General features: G+C 40.0%; 1 protein-coding gene across 3 annotated transcripts in view; it reads right to left on the reverse strand.

Annotated features, from left to right (window-relative positions):
* Nucleotides 1–216: 216 nt before the first annotated feature.
* LOC117390659 (transcription initiation factor TFIID subunit 4-like) overlaps nt 217–21354 on the reverse strand; it is a 50032-nt gene continuing 28894 nt past the window's right edge. For all 3 annotated transcript variants that reach the window (XM_055232416.1, XM_055232412.1, XM_033988443.2), the window contains 2 exons: nt 15988–16110; nt 217–1919 (listed from right to left, as the gene is read on the reverse strand). In XM_055232416.1, coding sequence (XP_055088391.1) covers nt 1746–1919; nt 15988–16110 — 297 coding nt within the window. In that variant the 3' untranslated portion in view covers nt 217–1745. The remainder of the gene's footprint in view (nt 1920–15987; nt 16111–21354) is intronic.

Raw genomic sequence — 21354 nt, forward strand, 5'->3', positions numbered from 1 at the left:
TGCTCGACCGAGTTTGTACTTAGCGTGTGCAGCGTTAGAAATGGAAATGAAGCAGGCCGCATTAGAAGTTGACTTTGGTAAAATTGTCTAGAAAAGGCAGAACAGCTTATTTTTCTTGGTAATGAAAAGAGCAAGTGGCTATGTAGATTTCATTAAATCTAGCTCAGACTAGCGTGCTGACTTTTGAGATAAAAACAGACAGTGATCAGTGTCATTTAGTAAACAGCTTATTTATTCCTTTACAAAATAGGTACAAATACATAAGTACTGTTTTTCACACAAACAGAACATTTTCAAGATATGTACAACGATTTACCAAAAATACTGTGGTTCTAATAATCACATAATTTTGTAAAGAATATTTACAAATCATTCTCAACTGAAAAGATATTTTGTGAGTACATCAGGAATATTGTTCTAGTCTTTTGGCTAAAAAGTTGTAGAAATGTTCACTTGTGAAAGCGCCTGAAACCACAGAAACTGTTGGACTCTCCACCAGTGAGTTGTGCTTGTCAGTAAACATAGAGCTCATTTTTACCAAAATGTGTCACGCATAAAAGCCAATTCAAAAAGAAAAATTAAATATATCACTGTTAAAAAGCTGACAATTGGCAACATCGTTTACTAATTAAAAGTTTTTTGTTTGTTTTTTTCTAAAATACAGGGACAACTTTTAGTTGTCAGGCAAAAGGTAATAAAAAAGTGCAGTCAGAATTTAAAATTCATATTTTTTTGTAATTACAAGAATACAAGCTGCATAGAGTTCAATATTTAAATAATATATAAAAAAAAAACATAAATGACAATGGTGCATAATACATGGCTGATTAAAAAGGCAACAAACAATGAAATGTTTTAAAAAGCCATATAATTGAAATGATAAAAGGCAAAGAAATGGAATGATTTGACTTCAGTTTCCAAATGTGAATGCAGCGAGACATAACGGAGGTGAACTAAGTGCTTCTGCAGACACCTTTAAGCTTCAGTCTGTTGCAGAGTTTTGGGGCTCATAGGTATTTATTAAGTGAAATAGAATTTTATGTTTACATTTTTTTCAGATCAGTCCCTCTGCAAGAAAATCTACTAATGCTAAAACCAACATCCAAGGACACAATATCAAGTCAGCACTATTTTTACACAGTGTAGAATCTGTGGTGACGTATTAGAAACTTTGTGTGGTCATGTGACCTTAAGAGGGTCTGCCTGCCTTGAAACACACTCCATTAATTTAAAAAAAGATAATTTTCATCTGTTTTAAAACATATATAACACTGACATATGGATTCTTATTTTTAGTTGTTTACAAAGTGTAGTAAAATATACATGCTGTAAAATAATCCAAATATTTACACATACAGTACAGGATCGAGGTGGATGCTGTGATGTGGAATCTACAACATATAGTAATCTCGTATAGTGTTCAGCTATTACATTCTTTGAACTAATAGCTCAAACTGAATATTGAGGTTACCACAAAATAATCTGTTCATTGAGGTGGTTTATCAAAGATACTGCTAACAATGTTTAACAAACAGCTACCATCAAATGTGGAACATAGGTAAAGGAAATATACCACATGCATGAGCATGATACAAAAAGATGTGATAAGAACATTTTTGTAAGTTTTTCTTGTGTTTCTTATTTTTTTAAAAATGACAACAGACATCACTAGAGGACAGAGAAGATACAGAGCTGAAACGCTGGACCTGATCTGAAGGCACATGGCAGGAGGAGGAGGTTGTCCGCTACTTGAGCAAGGCCCGGTACAACAGCACGGAGTGAGCCATGTCTCTCTCCTGCTCCATGTAGAAGATTAAGTCCCTGAGGTTGACCCGAGTTATGCGCTGGCGTGTGTACTGACGTGAGGACGAGGAGGGGGCTGAGGAACCTGCTGGTGAACCAGCCATACTACCAACAACCTGTAAAAGAATGACGGGTTAGAGTCAACATATACCAGTTAACAAACCTTAACTCAACATTCGTGTCTGACAAACTTTAATGCTCTTGGAGAAAGAACATTTTTAGAACAAACTTTATGGGAAAATTCTGCCTATTTAACCCATCATGTGAAGATATTCGGGCTTCACCCTACAATCATAAAAGAGACAGGTATAATAGAAATTCTCTACTGCTCAAAGAGAATGTGTGTAAGTAAGGCCCCATACTGGGTCTTACTGGGATTGGTTTCAGTTAGCCATGCCCCCTATTGGGTGGTGATTGACAATGAATGAGGATTTTATCTAGCTGTAACTGACTAAAGAAATTCTTGATCAACTAAAGGCATGTGCTGCCGATCAGTTAGTTGACTAAAAAGGGGGCATGGCAAAAGGCTTGAAAACTAAGGCCTAATTTTATAAATTCAGTTTTTCAAACATTTGTTTCAAGATAAAATCTTCTCTCTCATTTAGACAATTTGCAAACTAGTATAAACACTAGATACCTGAAAGTAGCTAACTTGAGCAGTACACAGTACTTGCAACTCTACATTTACACTGGCTGAAATGATATCAATGATAACAAAAACAAAACAAAAAAATGGCAAACCTAACATTGTGAACATGAGAAAAAATTAAATGGATTAAGGCGCAAAGTATAGTGAGAGGATGATACAAATCCATTTACACTGAAAATGAGAAACAGTGAAACAGATTCAGCGAGTGCCCACTTGAACCAAGCAACAAGAGGCAGGTCTGATGTTCAGGCCAGGAACACCCTCTCACAATTACACTGATTGCAGCGCTTTGTAAACACACAGTACAGACAGGCCTTAATTGCAAACATATGATGGGTATGAATTTACAAGAGGCAAAACAAAGTATGCCTGAGAAGCTGGCTTTTGTCTAAAATATCTGTATGTATACTCGCTAACTTCCAGTCGATGAGTGAAGGTAGCCAGGCCACTGCTCTGCTAGCTCATATCCATTTTTTGACTTTGGGTGTTTCATTTGGCGCAGCTCACGGTACGCCAGGTTTGGGAGCCATCTTAAACATTTGAGGTCAATCACCACTAACTATGTGTGAAACAAGGATCTGGACATTGACATGCCAATTACACGGACACAGACTTAATCAAGCATCATCTATCCACCTGAATGGAAATTATCAAGTGTCTCCTGGTTGGAAACTAGAACCCTGTTCAGGTACCACCACTCTCAGAATGCCTTGTTACGTTTAGGGTCAGAACAGCCCTTAGTGATTTGTATACAAGCAGAAAGGTCACTTCTTTTGTAGAAGGCTTACTCTTCACTATCACAGACACTAGATGCCAGCGACCCAAGCACCAGTATGTTGTTACTGGCATCTATGGAGTTGTTTCTCTCGAGCCACTAGAGGAAGAAAATCATGTTATGGCAGAGGACGCGTGGTGAGGGTGGAAACACCAATACTAAACAAAGCAGATGGCAATGTGCCAGTTTAAGCTCAAGATATCTGTGGCCACACTTTTTCACCAGTGATTACACAATAATTGTGTCTAAAATGCAATTAAGATGAGCAAATAGCAGAATTTGAGAGGTCATACAAAGAAAAAAAGGGAGAAAAGAAGCTAAAGCGGAGAGCAAAGAGTCAAACTCAAAAATCAGCCTGGCCAGGAAAGATCCATGAGGCAAAAAACAGCATCTGTCATTTTATGTGTGATGGCTGCTGCGAGGCATTATGTCATATAACATATCCATCGTACAGCGTGCACACCGATACTTCGATACATCTTTTCAGACATTTGACTGAAGTGAGGGACACAAAGCACAGGCACACACATTCAGGCCATTTCAAGGTTCTTACATTCCTTCCAAAAAAGTTGACATAGTCTTTTTTAAGTTCTATTTGGGGGTGAAGGTTTCTGAATCAATGCATAATCAACACAGACTCATACTTGCTGTAACATGAAATCATAAAGAGTAAATAATATTGTAAAAACAATTCATAGAACTGTTTGTGGGAAAGTCAGGGTGGGGTTTTCTTGCTGATGCGTGGCTTTGAACTCTGAGTGGCACCTGTGCCTTGATGCTCGGGCCAATATTGGACTTGGCCCAGGTCACAGCCTAAGGCGCTGGGTTAATGGCCCACTTTGCCAGGCTCACAGAGCAGTGCGCCACTCAGCTCAAGCTGCTGTCTCAGCACTGTGCTCCTCACACCTCCAACTGCACACTAACCAGCAGGCCTATACTGATATGGAACACGTGTAACACACTGTCATATCAAGAGGCGTTAGCAGAGAATACTCCTATATTTATTTGAAACACATAAGCTGTTGAGGATGCAACATTCCTGAACTTGTTTTGTACTTTGATGCTAAGAAGTCTCTAAACTATGGTATTTGGCTCGAGGCTTGGTATACTGTATATGGCACAGTGAAGACAGGCAGCTTAATTGTTAAACAATAAAGTATTAGGTTTTTAAGGTCAAAGGAAAGATAAGCTCAAATTGTTGAGTAACTTTGAATGAAGTATGTCTTGATGTGTCCAGTAGTTTCAGTTGTGTTTAGTACTTTACAGCAGAAGACGACCTGCAGCATAACTTAGGACAACTTGGTAAATGAAGACGTGGTTGGCCTGAAATCCAGCAGACTGCATCACTAATCTATTGGAAGAAAGACTGGTTGGTTGACTGACTGTGTGCCAGGCAGCAAAACTTTCCCACATGTTGTGCTCCACGCTGCATTTGATCTGGGGAACGCTGCCTTGTCCCTGCACAGTGTTTACAGCAGTGCCGGGCCGGGCCGTGGGAGTGCAGGCCGCTTCAGCTCCACACTCGGCCTCAAATGCCTCTTCTAGGGCCGCCATTAATCAGCACCAGAGCCTTTCTCTCTCGCCTCCATGCTCCCTCGCTCCTCTACGCCCACAGACATGCTGGATGAGGCCATTTTGAAAGAGTTAACAGATGTCGGCTGATGTGCCCCGGGCTTTCTGACATTGCCCGAGTGATGTATTTGATGTGGAGTTTATTCAGCTCTAATAAACGTATAAAGAATTAGAATAATAATTCACAGATGTACGTAGCCAGATTATATGCCGAGGCTTCCTTTGAAGCAGACAAGTGAGCCAAGATTAACAAAACCAGGAGAAAGGATGAAAGGGCTTTTGGCTCTGCACACTGATAATCAAAGAGGTCAGGATGGACTAATACCGCAGATTAACGTCCAACCAACACAGAGCCTTTGTTCGCATCACAGGTTCCATACTAAAGCCTGGTGATGTTTTGGGCTGTTACAAGCTCTCAAGCAGAGAGCATGTACCTGCCTCTTCCCTCATATGTGCTCCTCAGGTTTCGTTATTGCATTTTCTCAGAGGAAATACAATATGGATAAAGTCAGCTCAAGACACTTGGATCATGGAGAAAAATAGGAGAATTACTTTCAAAAGAAACAACTTCCATTTGCTTCACAACTAAAGAATAGCAAATCTCAAAAATGGCCAGTTGCGGAGTATCTTAATGCCCACATAAAACATAAAAACAGCTACACAGCTCCATGGCGATGCATAGCAACTGTGCAGAATTTCAGTCAAGGAGAAAGAAGGCAAAAAAACACCTTATTACTTCTAACTCCTGCAAGCCATTTTGGTCTCCAAAGGTTTTAGAGCGCCGCAGGCCATGTGTCTGCAGTGTTTCGGGAAATGACTTGCCTTCGCACGAACACTGCTATGTTCTGCAGCACTGCTGCCCCCAGCATCCCCGCTCAATTTCTGTTTAACCCCTTCCTGGCTTCTCTCTCACTGACTCACTGCAACAGAGAGCTCACACTCGGCACAATACTGTCACAATGTACAAGCCAACACATTAAGTGCATGTCTAATTTGGCTTCTTAAGCATGTGATGGCTCTTAACAAGCAGGGTGGAGGAGCAGCACAAGGTTATATGGGCAGATAGTGGAACCATTCCACTTGAGGTACTACAATGTGCGACACAGTGTGCGCACTTGTGTGTATCAACGGTGGATTAAATCTGCAAACTCGTTGACACAACACATAATTAAAACATCTTGCTTGAGGTCAGGAATTTTCTAATTAGTAGTGTACTGACAAAGCTGCAATTCCATCGCCCTGAGTTTCAAAGTCCACAGGTTACTGCTAAGATGAAAGCTTAGCCTGCAGCATATTCTGCAGGGCTGCTCACAATTCCTCAGAAGACAGTCACAGGGTCACCAAGCTAAACAGTGTGCTGCACCCGCAACCTTGCTCCAAACAAAGAACTTCCAACTTTCCTGCCTGGAAACACAACCGTGGCTTTTTTCCCTTTTCTCATTCTTTTCAACCTGGGAGAAACAAAAGATTGTGTGAAGGCAACAGCAGAGGAAGCCATAACAATGTTTTTAATCACTTTAATTAAAGTGCTCCAAGCATGGCCAGCTGACTTGTAAAGTATAACAAAGGATCTAATGCCATATCTTTGTATTTTGCGGATGCCAGGAAGAATCTTAACTATTTTAGCATTATTTTTGACAAATAATATCAATAATCGTACATCTTCACACACAATATTATTGATAATTACAGGGACTTAAATAGAGATAACATGCTGATATTAATCTGATTATAGTCATTGCATCCATCTTGACTATCTATGTAGTTCTTTTCCTTGTGGTAGAAAGAAGCTGCAGCAAGGCAGACTTTCTGATAACCTGGACAATTAATACAGGCCAAGTATCTTGGGCTGAATAAGTGTGAAAGTAAAACTTTTTTTTCCTACATTAAATATTGAAGACGTTTCATATATAAAATGAACCCAATTAGAGTTAAAATAGGAGGAGTGTAATGAGTCACAAGTCAGAATGCTTGTCTTCTGAACTACTCACTAATGAGCCCTTGTTGGTTTTCCACACTTTACTTTCAGTGGTGTGGCACTGTCATTTCTGCAGCTTTTTAATTTTTAATTCAAGTTGAATGAGAGGGTGGTGACTGAGTTAATAATCACGGCACTAGAGTGTTTTGCAGGCAATGAATAGCTGGGAGAAGTTGCCAAATGAGGTTCATAGTCTGCCCTTTGATGTTGTTGCGCAAAATAGGAATAACCAGTTAACAAAGTGTATATCGAACATAAATGACCACAGTTAACGAAAGGCATCTTGCAAATGGCCTAATTATAAAAAAGTGAAGCAAAATCTTATGCAGAAGAGGAAGCCAGGTCGGCGCACATACTGACTAGGGAATGAGTTATGGGAGCGAGTGGCAGCAGCACGTCTGCCTCTTCATAAATCCTCCTATGATCTGTGACATATTTCACTTACAAGAAAAAGAGAGGCAAGGGGCCGCAGTGTATATGTAGATGAAGAGATTAAAAAGGGCATTTACAGCAGAGGTTCTGACTAAGACTAGGTCCTTGATCTCAAATTGACATAAATGGGGCCATTTTTGACATAATTTAGCCATTACAGACTGTGTTTCTGTGGTGCTGCGGCTGGTCCCTGTGCAACTAATGCGATGCCTGCTAAGTGAAACAGGCAGGGCAATGCTCTCTGAAGAAGAGGAACTCTCTGAAATCTAGGTTCTTCAGGGAAAGGAGCACAATTCCATGTTTTATGAGAAAAGACAGAATAAAACTTTATAGAGGGGTCTTTATGGAGCATCTCTGACCCCAAGTGTCATTGTTTTTATCATAAAAGCTGCTAGGGCATGAGGCTGCTGAAGTTATATACGCTTAGAATGAAACAGTCTCTTCAACACCACGAGAAAACTATAAGGTCTATACTTCCTATTTTTAATGGAATTTAACCTAGATTACAAAATAATCCGCTGTGTATTATAACAAAACCAGTCTGAATAATGAAAAATGTACAATATACATTAAGAAACATGCAATATTAAAAGTAGTGATATTATAGTGCAATCACAACAGTTAAGTTAAATGTTTGCAATAGCATTATATTATACACGTATTATACTTTAATAACATTATACTATTGAAATTTGTGACAATAGAAATTAAACGTTGGTAAAAAAAAAAAAAAAAAGGTACAGTTTGGTCACAATTTTAGCTTTTTATTCTTGTTTCACACTCTCCCGAAGCCGCTTCCCTCCCATCAGGTTCATCTCTCAGGCCCAGAAGGCGTTCTTTCTACCTGCACTGCATTTTGGCATCCTGCTCCATTATCTTGCATACAAATTCACCATTAGGCAGCTGTGTGCATGTCTGTGTATATAACGCTTATCTACATATTGACTTGGTTTAAACCCACACTCTTGTCTGCCATCATAATTACATATGTTGTAAAAGGAAGTACTTGATTCTTCCTACACCTGAGGCGCACTGCTGCAGGATTTGCCCACTGGCACCCAGCAAACACACCTCTAGCAAAGCCCCAAACTCTAAACCACTTTCTAATACAACCTCACACATTGCCTGGCGCAATGGTGGCTTCCTGTTTCACAGAACACAGATGTGAATGGTGAATGAATGGCGCTACAAGCCTTCATGTCTGTTGAAATAAAGCATTTAGGCTATGTTAGAGAGGGAGCAGGAGCCTGTTTTACAGCCATCAAGAGGTCGGACCACACACAAGCAGAGGAGGACTGTGGTGTGAAGTGACAAAAGCCAACACTTGAAGAAGTTACATTAAAGTTTACCAACTGGTTCAAATGGCATTGAATCCACAACTACAACTGGCATAATAGAAATGTGCGATGTGGGGAATTGAGGCCATATCCAGCCATTCTGAAGTCTCCAAAGTTCTATCATTGAAGATCGTTCATTAGTCCAACAAATACATAATTCATACATCTAAAAAATACATGTGGTCATGAATCACAAGACAGAAACAGCTCTGCTTTAGAGATGGTGCAAGAGGTATGGAACATATACAGTGGAAATAAATTAGCTAAACAAAACCAATAGCGCCACAGTCATTTAAGAAGAGGTCAAACACTCCTCTGAAATACATAATTTAAAAGAAAACACCAAACTACTTACAATGCTAGTTAAATTGAATAGTTTGTATGGATGTGTGCCTTAGATGTACATAGATTATCTCACGCTAACTAGCACTGAAATAAGCACATTAATGGTAAGCGACAAGTTTCATCAGTCACACAGACACAATAATGTCCTTTTGCTCCGCATTCAGACTACCAATACAATTCATGAGCACAGTGATATTGAATTTCTGCAGATTATTTGTCAAAAAATGCCTAAATTTCACAGTTAATTGGCCTCCCTAATTAGCGCAGGATGTCTAATTCCCATTGCAGTCAGTGTGCTAAATGGTAAAGCTTTAGTAAGCGGATGCCATTCTTTTTCTCTGAGCATGAGCCTCCCAGTGCAAGGCAGGCTATACTGTACATTACACCGCCAATGATCGATTCTAAATCTTAATTAGGGAAACAACAAACAAGCTACAGGATCTAATGAACTGTGTACCTTGTCAAACAGCTGGATGGTTACATTTATTGAGAGATATGTTCAATTTAATGTGGGGAGCAATTAGCAAGAATGTCTCTTCTAATCACTGAGGGACAAAAAGGGGCAGAGACCTGACAAAGAACAGCTGATAAATATTTGGCATCTCCAGCATGCTATAGGCTCTCAGAAGACCTGCGCTCAGAAATAGAGATGTCAGACATGTCTTTCCCTGGTGTCCCTTATACTCATTTTGTGTTCCCAGTGCACTAGTAGAAACTGCAAGTTGCACTGCTTTGCCATGCGACTTCATCCCATTTAATGATTGGTGAAAATATCATAACAAAAGCTATTTAAAAGTCAGCACTCGCTTACTGTATAATGGTTTGTTTTTTTTCTTTTGTGGCCATTCATTTCTATTATTTTTTTCTAAATTGGTCAAATGGAAAGCAGTGAGAAGCGGGAAGAAAAAAATTAAGCTAAGCTGAAAAGTGCGACTTGGATTTAATATTTTATAATTGCCAAGGGACATTCTGAGATCAATGAATTTTTGCCCGGGATGCACATCAGAAGGAGATGTACTTCAGTCTTTTTAGGGAACATTGGTCTATTTAATTTCAGTGTGTGATGCATGTGAAATATGGCTTCCATGGCCTCTTTCTCCCTCCCCAGGCACTGCTGCAGGCACACATTATCACTTTTAATGGGCCGCCATAAGAAGAGGCAAGTCAGCCAATAACCCATCCTCGCTAATGGATCGCCTTGTTTGTTCTCTTTCACTGTTTTCTGAAGCTAATTTTAGATGATCTGTTTTGTGCTAAAAGACCAAAATTGAGGACAGTGTAGCACAACAATAGTTTAATACAATGATATAAAAGGCCCTTGAAGTGAAGGACGGGAAAAGCAGGGAATTGCTCCGAGTGAATTAAATAGCTACTGGTCTGTTATTGGGGCTGTTGGAGTGGATCTGGAAGCAAAAAACTGGGCCTCTCCCAATGGGACACTAAGAGGAAAAATACTTTTAGGGCTTGTGGTAAAGCCTTACAAAGTAGAATAATGGGGATTGTTAAGAGCAATGATAATGAGTGCTTTAATAAATAACAAAAGAATCATATTTTGTGATATTTTCAATAAAAACAATGGCTGTATGGCTGACTGTAATTGATGCTACAGTTAAACAATAATAGTATGGATAGGTCATATTTTCACAAGATGACTGATGAGTCAAGTGACATTTGAAATCTCTATTTAATTTGTTGCTGACCTTTGCACTCACATGTTCATACACTTCCATATAGATTTACAGTAACATTTCTTTGTAGAAAAATAAATGATGCGTTGGAAAATACAAAGTGACAAGTTGAGCGTATTTTAGTTTTAAGCACTGCTGGCTGCTGCTGGAAGGATGCATAATGTAATGCATGCTCAATGAAAAGCCCTGAATCAGATTCTGGAAAACTCAAATTACTCTTGGTTGGCATTTTTGCTTCTTAGTTATAGTATTTTGCCGACTGCAGACATATTAGCATCTCTCCCCTGCCCTCATTGGCATTCTTCTGCCCCCCTGCTAGCAACTAATGAAAGATATTTTCCACCTTTCTTTCCCTAGGCTCCAACCTTGACAGCTGACAATGGAGCTGACAAAAACTCACAGTCAAAGAAAACAAACTTAAATTCAAAACAAGAGGAAAAACGTGCTGCTCTCAGGTAATGTTGTGGTGCACATAAGCAATCAAGGTTTAATCCAACAACATGACGGGTGGTCCTAAAAAAAAAATATATATATATATATATATATATAATATTTAGACAAAGGTAGAAATTTCGGAGAGCCACCACAATAGTTGTATTGCGATGACAGCTTTATTAGCACTTTTTGTGAAATCTCCGAACCCACAGGTGCACAGTGGAGAAACAGAGATGGAGACTAGTGTGATTATCCCTGAGTGGTGAGTGTAGGATGAGGAGTGGGCTCTCACAGCAGGGGCCCAGGACGTTATAGGCGGTCCCTGTATCCCTGGTTAACAGGCTACAGAGAGAGACAGCTATTATCAACCCGCCTCCACAGAAATGAGGGGGAGGGAGAAAAAAGACAGCAATTTTATTCTTCTGAAATTTAATTATATCAAGATTAACAAGGGAGGTAATTAATTTCTTTAAGATGGTATCTTTTAAGTGCCCCAGGCTTAACTTTGTTGTCAAAACTGTATATTTAACCATTATTCCAGGGCAAAGTTTTAAAGGCAATGGAGTAGTTCACTACTTTGTGACCATGAATGTAAAGGAGTGTCTTATCCAAATAATGAGATGAAAGGGTTAACAATAATTTAAAAAGTATCCAAAATAACTAAAATATTATTTAATCAAATAAATGAAATGAATCAATATTATATAGGCTTTAAGACTTTTAACTGCAAGATTAAACATAGTTTTAAAAAGATCTTTTTAAGACCTTTATAGTGACCACAAATATGTCAGTGGGTAAAGGAGAGGGATTTTGTAAACAATCATCACTGATCAAACATTCAATAATGTTGATTGTTTTCACATTGTTTTAAGGTAGTTTCCTTCATAATGTATAAAGAGTCTTTAGATGCTATTGTATATTTTTTATCTATTTTTATCTTGTCTATGAGACAATAAATATGGTCTGCTTTATGCAAATTATGGTGGTATTTTGCATATACTTGAACCCTAGACCATAAGGAATAACCCTTAGTGAGAATGCCTGTGCTGTGGAGAGTAGGGAAGCGAAAGTTGTCCAAGTGCGCTCGGTTAAAGCTCTAAGAACACATGGCATTGGGCCAAAGAGCCCCTGTAACCATTCTGAAGACTCCTCTGTCTTGTGTGTCCTCCCTGGATCTACACCATTGCCTTGAGAGCTCAAGTCAAACTAATATTACAATCTTCTTGACATTACTAACCCAAGAGCAGCCTCTGTGTGCCCTTATTAATCATATTTATGTAGTATTGGAAGAAGGGGGACTCACATAGGAATAAATATGCTTCATTATAAATCCATATGAGTTATGCTAACGACCCACTGCAATCCCTCAGTGGTTAAAGCATGGACTAAAGGACTTTGTGTGGTTAAGGATAAAATTGGATCTTCATGTTGAATAAAACAGGAAGGTTAAATGATGCTATCCTTTCTATAGATTCCTATTCCGATTATGCGCATACTTAAGACATGAAGACTTGTTTGAGGTGAAAGTTTGTGTTTGGGTTCTGAGAATTCTGTGCTGTTTTGCCAGATTTTTGAAAATGTTTTTTTTGTCATTTTTGTATCCATCACTGTATTATATTTTTGTCCCACTGTAATATAAAGGTTATGCAGATCACAGACTTACTTCTGTTAGTATACTCTTGCGCAACTGTAGCGACAATTGTAGCTTACTATATGGATGAGTGTATAGGGTGGATGAATAGTGCCAGTGGTCTCTGAATGTCCAAAAAAGTGCTATACAAATGATAAAGGCAGTATAAATAAAATCATAAAGATCTGTAAACCTTAAAAGCCAATGCATAACTCTTTTTTTTCTGAAATACACACGCCAATAGACTGGGCAGTTTAACCTCAATTGGTTGAAAGGAGGAGCAAGTCTTTACAATACTGCCCTTTCGCAGAGCGTTCATCTGGCCTTAACCAAACAGCCTGGTGTGTCCTAGTCCTCTGAGTCCTCAAAGCCCTTCTAGCTCCGGAAAACTTGTGCTTCGCTGGCTTCCTGTTTGTCTGGTTGAAGACCTGACCACTTCAGTCCAAGGCTGCACACGGGGAGGGACCGAGGAGGCGGCGAGAGAAAGAACTGAGGATAGAGGGGAGGTTGGCGGGGAGAAGGCGAGAAGGGAGAGACACTGAACACTCTCGAGTTGGGATTGATTTACTTCATTAACCGAGATTACAAGTTTAACTTACAAACCAGAGGTCAAAATTTCTCATTAACAAGGGGACCGTGGAGAACCTCGGGGCTTGGAGACCACTCTTATTACTGACTACACATTTCAATCTGTCTTTGATGTTCTATGTCTGCCTTTCTACCCCCTCGTTCCCCCTCCTATTTTTTGGCAGCGAGGTTGATTTTAATTGTAGCTATAGAACAGAGCATAGTTTGCCTGTAAGCCAGCCTCCACATCTGTAGTGAGTGCAGCTTTAGTGATATTGGGTGCAGTCCATAGCTCGGGGCTAATTTTAATGGTCCCCCCCTCCTCCTCCTTCATTGGAGACTCAGATTGTTTTCCACGTGATTCCTGTTAATTTCGCTGGAGGAAAGGGCATCAGTTTTCCTTGTGCTTTTCTCCCCTCTCACTCTATTGCCTCACTCCTTCTTTCTGATCTACAGCCTCAAAGAAAGAAGGTGAAATGAATTCAAATGGAAAAATAGACTGCGCACTATTAAATCGCTTGCCTACCTTTATCCCTCGAACTGTGCCTGGTAGAGAGAGATAGGAGAAAAAACACCATGGTGGTTTGACCGGGCAATTCAGCTTCCATTGTCACCAGAACGTCAACAAACAAAGCTCTTGCTTTGATGTGATATATGGCAAAAGTGCCGCAGTGATAACGGCAAGCTTGTAAATGTGTCAAGGATGTTTCAAAGCTCTGTTTTATACCACAGGACATTAGACATCTCTAGGCCTCATAGTGTGGGAAAGTATCTCAAACACAACACAGACATGGCATTGGAGCAGAATGCACCGTAACGATAGGTGACAGGTCATAACACAAACTCAATAATGAAAAAGAAAAGCATAATTTTCAACAAGTGAAGAGTCTAATACAGTCTGATGTTATTTTCATTGTGAACAATTTTAAGTTGCATATTTAACCATTAAACCTAAATGCACACTTCATTTTAGAGCAAAACAAATGCATTGCAAACAATGTGAAAGTATATACTAAAGGCATATATTGCACAACATCACTTCATACGCCAAGGCTTCTATAGAGGCAGCATATGGTGGTGATGGTCAGTGGTCAGAGGTCCTCAGAGACTGGTTACTGGCTTGTTGGGTCTCCTCCTCCATGAGGAGGGAGTCCTTTAAGGCCTCAGTGTTCCTTTCCACTGACTAGAACAGACCGGAGACAGACAGGGTCTGAAATGGTATCAGTTTCAAAGCCTGTGGCCATACAGGTACATACCCAAGCCTAGCCAAATGCAGGGGCAAATGGGTTTGAGTGAGTGCAGTGAAACTGTCACCTGAATTCCATTAGAGTTCCAACACACAGAGAAAGGTGGGCTGATTAGTAACTAAACCAGCCGAAGAAGAAATAGGGAGGAGTGATTTCACTAGGGCTCTGCCTATGTAGGATCCCAGCAAGGCCATTATCTGGCTCCTAATTTGAGTTTTGGCAAAGCACTGAAGGGCTGCCTTTGTCTGGGATTAATGCGGAAAGCTCAGGATGCGATGTCAGAGGGAAATAATCAGCGTGGGCCCTCATAACGTTGGCTGCTTGTGCTCCTGGCCAGGGCCCCCGGCTCATTTCAGTGGAGATGAAATCTATGACAAGCCCCTCAGTGAAGCTAAGAGCAGGCAACAGTCCAGTAACACCCACAGGCCTGCAGGCATCCTGTGACCCCCTTAGAAAAGTCACATTCACTTTGCTCTGGAGAAGGGAAAGAGAACGCCGCCGGCACTTCCAGCCCATGTGAAATGAAGAAATGTGAGGAGGTGAAAACCAAGTGAAAATAAGTTAAGATTCCTCCTCCGCCCTCCACAACCACACTAGAGGGGGTTGGTGTGACTTCAATTCATTATGGCCCTCTAATCAACATGAATACAACATTAAAAAGAGGACAAAGGGGAAAAAATCTACTAGAACAATGTTTATCCATGTTTACATCAGGCACCTCAGTTTGAGACAGCATTGTTTGAAAATGCGTAAGGTCGTGGGCTATTGCCCATCAGGCTAAATCATTCTGAAAGAGGAAGGCACTGTATTCAAAGACCAGAAGTAATGCATTTATTTTGTTATTTATGCTTTTTACCAGCTACTTTGCTATGCTTCTCTACAGCATATTGCTGGTAAGCGAAGGATGCGAGGATGCAGCTCAATAAGCAGGTTATTAAAATGACCAATTGGCATTCAAAATCCAGTCCTATTTTACATTCATCATATTTGATGAATGTGAACGCTCCCCCTGATGCCCAGAGGGAATAATGACTTACAGACTTTGGTGTGTATGAAATATAATGCTTAAGTCACTACATGTTGAGCAGGAGCATATCCTCTGCAACAGTTCAGCTTAATTAGGAGCAGATGAGGCAAGTCACAGGAGAGTATGTCACTGTTCTCTGCCTAAACCTCCCAAATGCAAGTGCATACTGCTGTTTTATCAGGGACAGTAAGGTATATTAACACAATCCAATCAATAGGTTGGCTGATTCAGTGTATCGGTTATCGGCTTAGCTCCAGCATAAGCCGATATTTTGGTATTGGTTGCTTTGGATTACAAAAAACTGGCATCAGAACCAGCCATGGAACATATTGGTCGATCTCTACCAATGATGCAATTATTGAGGGAACTAACAGAGTTAACCAACACAGTACAGTTAATTCAAAAGAATATACACTCCATTTTCTGGATGAACCAAAGATTTATGTGACTTCCTCCTTAAGAACACTTATAAAGCCAGAGATTTTTGAGAGCTTAACATTACCTCTGTCCCTGATGGTGTGCTCCCAGGTGAGTCTAGCTTCCGTTTTTTGCGTGGACCAATGGCTGCTAGGGCTGTAAGGTTTGCGTCTCGTTGTCTCATCTGCGCTAATTCCTGCTGCTGCATCTGTTAAAAGACAGAAACAAGACACGTCTTTACTAACAGATAATACACAATGCATACTATACAGCTAATTATATATGTAACAACATATAGAATAAGGAACAATCAACAATTTACAAGATTTATAACCATTTGGCTTTTGTTGTCCATGAACTAGCTTTAAGTGCTGAGGTGAGGTGATTCTTAATCTGACTGTGAGATATCAGCATGGGGTAGGCTAAATTTTGAAAATATGAAGTTCTGACAAGCAAAATCCAAGACCAATTTGAAACTTAGAAACACAAGGAGAGGAAGAGAGCTATATTGTCACTTTGTAAACATTTCTTTTTAAGGAACAATGTAACAACAATATTGATATTGTTATGAACAGTGTCATAATACATATACAATATAAAACATTTTAAGAGTGAGGAATGAAGAAGTGAAGAAAATGTTAAGAAATCACTTAGAAATTGGTAACCTGCTTTAAGTCATTGACACAAATCAGGAAGCGTGCCCATGTGAGAGAAAGGATCAGGTCACATGGCTTCATTGCCAATTACTTTTTGCAATTGATGCTGTATAAAAGGGGGAGGTTGGGGGAGACACTGCCCAAAGTAATGTCATGTCTAGCTGCAGGGCTGGGAGGGGGGCCCAGCGATGCTAAGAGCTGCCCTTTCTATTGGCTGGACGTGTGACAGCCCGAGGCCATGGCACAGAGGGTGTCAGCACTCTCTCCAACATGCACACACAGTGCACACTATCAATCTTGGCCACAGCACAGGGAATGTCTACCCACCAGCCAGCCTGCGTGACTGCCTGCTGGGGGAGAGAGGCCCGGATTGAAGCAAACAGGGACAATCGATGGGCGCTTTCATGTCTTTCATGTTCTTTTATGTTAGCGCTCAGCATGTGCTCTGTGGATGCTGCTGTTTGTGTGAGGCATGCATGTTGTCTGATCAGGAGAAAATTTCATGTTACTTTCAGATGGCACTCTGTAAAAGGTTGCTTTGGTGTACAAAGTCTAATCTAAAATGTGCATGCAGTTGCCTCTGATTTTTTCTGAAAAGCCCACTGGCGAGGCATGCCCTTTAGGGTGTTGCCACTTCACATTTAGCATGGCGGAACTGTTGAAAGATTCAAACACGCTGACAACACAAAGAAGAGGAAATAATACAGTAGTAGAGCAAACCAGAAGAATAGACTACATTTTTAATGCATAGTTTGAAATACTAGGCAAACTATTATATTAATATTAACAACATGATGGCATTAATCAAGATAATAATAATGTTTTGAGTCTGGGGGTTCTTCATAGGACATGCAATTAATAAAATGAGATTTTGTGTACAGTGGCCAAGGGAGACTAACTTGATCCAGTCGAATCGCAATTGCAATGAAGTATATAACATGTATAGATTCACGGATAAAAGAAAGACCTCTGTGGGCCTTAAAGAAATAAATGGACAGAAAGTGCAGTGGTGTAGATAGGACCACTATCTCTCTGATGGCACCAGGATGCCGGCATCTCTGCCTGGCAGTTGGCACCAGACATGGGCTTCAAACGCCCAAAGCTACTGCCTGCATTCTTAGATTTATGACTGTAAGATAAATTAAGTCTTCATTGTACCATCTGCAGACCTTCCACATTTCTCGACCGTAAGGAAGCCGCCATGACACAAAGGACTGATTTTTGGTGCCACTCTGATACCATTATTTTTCAATCCACCTTTGTTTTATTGCTCACAGGAGACAAATGTTGGCATAGCTAAAAGAACCGTTTGTGCATCTAGGACAGTATTTAACCAGCCTGTGACTAGTGTGACGACAATCAAAATTAGATATTTTGCACAATTACAATTCCAAATATCAGAAATGCTAATAAAACTGGCAAGAGGCATATACCAGCCACTGATGTGGCACAGACAGGAAAACAATTCATTCACATATTTTGTTACGCTTATCAAAATATGAAACGAGGTAATATAGTGTAGTAAAGGTCAGTAATCATGAAGCAGCTAGAAAAATAAGTTGTAAAGCGCATATATTTGCCAGGTTGGATCAATCAAAAATGTGTGCAACTCAAGTCACTTAAATCACATTGTTTACAGCCTGAATGGCCTTTAAGAAATGGACATGGTAACTCCAATTATCAGCAAAGGTCAGGTAATGTATGAAAGAAGTATAAAAGTGAAATTAAAGTGTTTCTTTGTTACTTAACAGTAAAGAAGGAACTTTGCAATTACAATTATTACTAAAGAAATGTCCACAGGAACTTAAATCAAGTTTCGAATATTCCAGCACAGTTGCTGCGGCTTTATCAAAGTCTAATTAGAACTTTTGTCTCATCACACAGAAATAAACATTTGTGCCCAGTGGATTAGGGCATTCTACCATTCTACCTTGGGCCTCACTAAACCCAGGTGGTCATCGCAGTGGTATATCTGACACTGATAATTTTTAGGCAGTGATGAAGAAAGCACAGAGTTGCAATAAATAAATTGTCATTAATCAGACTGTTAAGCTCCAGTTCATGTCCAACTTTCAAGGAACAAGTTTCAGGTAGGTATCTTAATTCCTTGTATATTTTCATTAAGCCATATACTCTCCACTGCATTGCAGTGAATGTGGCCATAAAATCCTTTGAGATCCAATGGACAATTTCAAAGTTTGAAAATTACCAACATTTTGCAAACCTATTTGACATCTTGACATTCTAAGTGCAACATTGTCTGTCAGGATCTGAAGAAATAACAGGGCTTTGTTGCAATAAGATGAGCAGTACAGTATATGTCATCTTATGATGCAAAGATGTCCTAAATGTGGAAACTGCTTCAGTGTAGTCTCACTGCAGAAGACATGATGACCAACCTGTCATTCTCCAGCGTAGCCATTTTAACAAAGGCTGTGCTCTCTCCCTCTCCCCCTTCCTACTGGCCAGAGGGGCAGCTTGCGGCTGTCCAGACGCTTACAGACAGATGTCCTTGGTAGAGCAGAACACGCGCTGCTTGACGTCAGAGCTGCTCAAGGGCTGTGAAGGAAGCTAAAGGCTTTGGTCCCTACAAAGACCAAAGTACAAAAGCCAGACTGTGGGTTTGGAGTGGGTCTTACACCCCTCCTCCATCCAGCTCTGGTCCAACAGGGCACAGCAGGGAGCACCTCGCTATACACACATAACATATGCCACTTTTGGTCAATGCCGTTTCATTCACCAAATAGCCCTAATGCATACATTGTATATTATGATGCTTGCACCAGCAGGCGTCTAATCTCTGATAATAGCTCTGCACGAACTTCACTCCACACAGTCAAAATTGTATCATTCACAGCAGTGATCACATGAGGACCAAATGCAATAAATATTGTTCTATTGTAAATGCTTTTAGTCTGTTGAAGATAATCTTGAATTTTATATTTTTACATTTAGTACCTTAATCCAATCCTAAATCTGCATAATCCAATCCTAAATCCAATCCATCAAGATGGTTGCACCAGGCTTTTGTTCAATCAGTCAATCTGTCAGCTAAAAAAGTTCAAAGTAATGTTTCTATCATGAATTGTTTTTGGACCAGCCATAACATCTCATAAAACGTAGTGTAGTTTGATTGGTTAGTACATTTGAAAAATAGTAACAACTGATTTAAATGCAGTGTGTTACGAAGGTATAGATCTTAAAGATGCATCTTGTGAAACACATCTATTAAAGTCCAACTGTGAACCTCAAACAACAAACCAGTAAAATTAAATACATCATGAGCAAAACTCTAACTTGGCATGGCCGCTTACACTCAAGAGTGTTCTTAGACAGTAACTTCACCTTCTTTTCAGCAGCATTTAAAAATGGGTCTGCGTGTGTTTTAAAAATTAGGGAAATTTTAGCTATGCTATGCGCTATTATTTGCATTTTGTTAGTGCATGGATCTCATTCACCTGACACCCACATGGCCAACATTACATGAACATCTGCTAGCTACATCTTGGGGCCTTTCTTCATGTGAATTGCCTGGCAGTTAGTTTGCTGCAGGGAGAAAGACCATTTGCAACAACCAATCAGCTTTCTATTCTCCATCTGCACTTTAACGGTAAAGAGTCCAGTTCAGCCTCTTTGTACTAATGGCTAACAAAGCCTCAGTATGACCCCACTTTCAAAATAAACTATGCATTATATTTACATTAAATTACATTATTATATTATTATCTTAGACGGTAGTGTATGTAAGTTTACTGTGTTTATTTATTGTTCCATTATACACTTGTATCCACAAATTAAAAGTAATTTTTATTGTTCCCTAAAAGTCACACAAAATAATGTGCTTAACCGGTTTCCTGATTGTATTTTCCACCTAGGCACATGCATTTTAATGTGTCAGTCTGGGCTTGCAGTGCCTACTTTCTTCTGAAGCTCAATGTGTCAGAAGAGTTTGCAGGGACAAGGACCAATTATTTAGAGCTGTGAGCTGTGCCCATAGCTAAGGACATTATGTGAGAGTCACTACCACAACCTTACACTATCTCTTCATTTGCAAGATATCTGCAAACTACAGAATGTAGACTGTGAAAACTTAATAAATAAAAATGGTTTGATAATTTACGCTTGGCACATACACAATATTTGCTCTCTGTGATACAGACAGCATCAGCAAAAAGCACGTACTGTCAGTGTTCTACCAGAGTGACAAGTGTTAGAGGTGATCATTAAAAATACTGCTTATCTAAGGAGAATCTCCTACTTTAAATGTTCTCCCACTTTGTCTCATTCTCTGCTGCCGTGCTTCGTCTAGCACTCTTCTCTCTCCTGGTCTCTTTTCTTTTTTAGATTTAGATTCGCTGCTCGTCACCTTCTATTGATCACGTCTAATTTGCATCCAGGAAAAGATGAGAACTCAGATATTCACACTTGGAGAGAGGACGGTCTCAATGATTTATTCATTTGCAAATCAAAAAAGCTAGTGAAAAGAAGGTAGATGAGAAGGGGAATCTTCATAGGCAGCAGGCGACTGGCGGGCTCTGAGGCTGGGCTCTTCTTGCCTTCACCGCCCTCAGGCACATGGTGTGCAAGTCCTCCTAATTAACAAGGTGAATCATGCTGCCGCTCTCTAATTAGCCAACATGACAATCTAATGGAACATGCAGGCCACACTGGCACACTTAGCATCACCTCTCACAGACCCTCCCTACTGTCCTGCCCTTTTGCATTCCACTGAAATGACACTTTTAAATGAAAAGGTGGAACAGTGGTATGTGGGAGGAGCGATCAGGCAGAGGTCA

The sequence above is a fragment of the Periophthalmus magnuspinnatus genome, chromosome 3, assembly GCF_009829125.3.
Source record: "Periophthalmus magnuspinnatus isolate fPerMag1 chromosome 3, fPerMag1.2.pri, whole genome shotgun sequence".
Classification (NCBI taxonomy): Eukaryota; Metazoa; Chordata; class Actinopteri; order Gobiiformes; family Gobiidae; genus Periophthalmus; species Periophthalmus magnuspinnatus.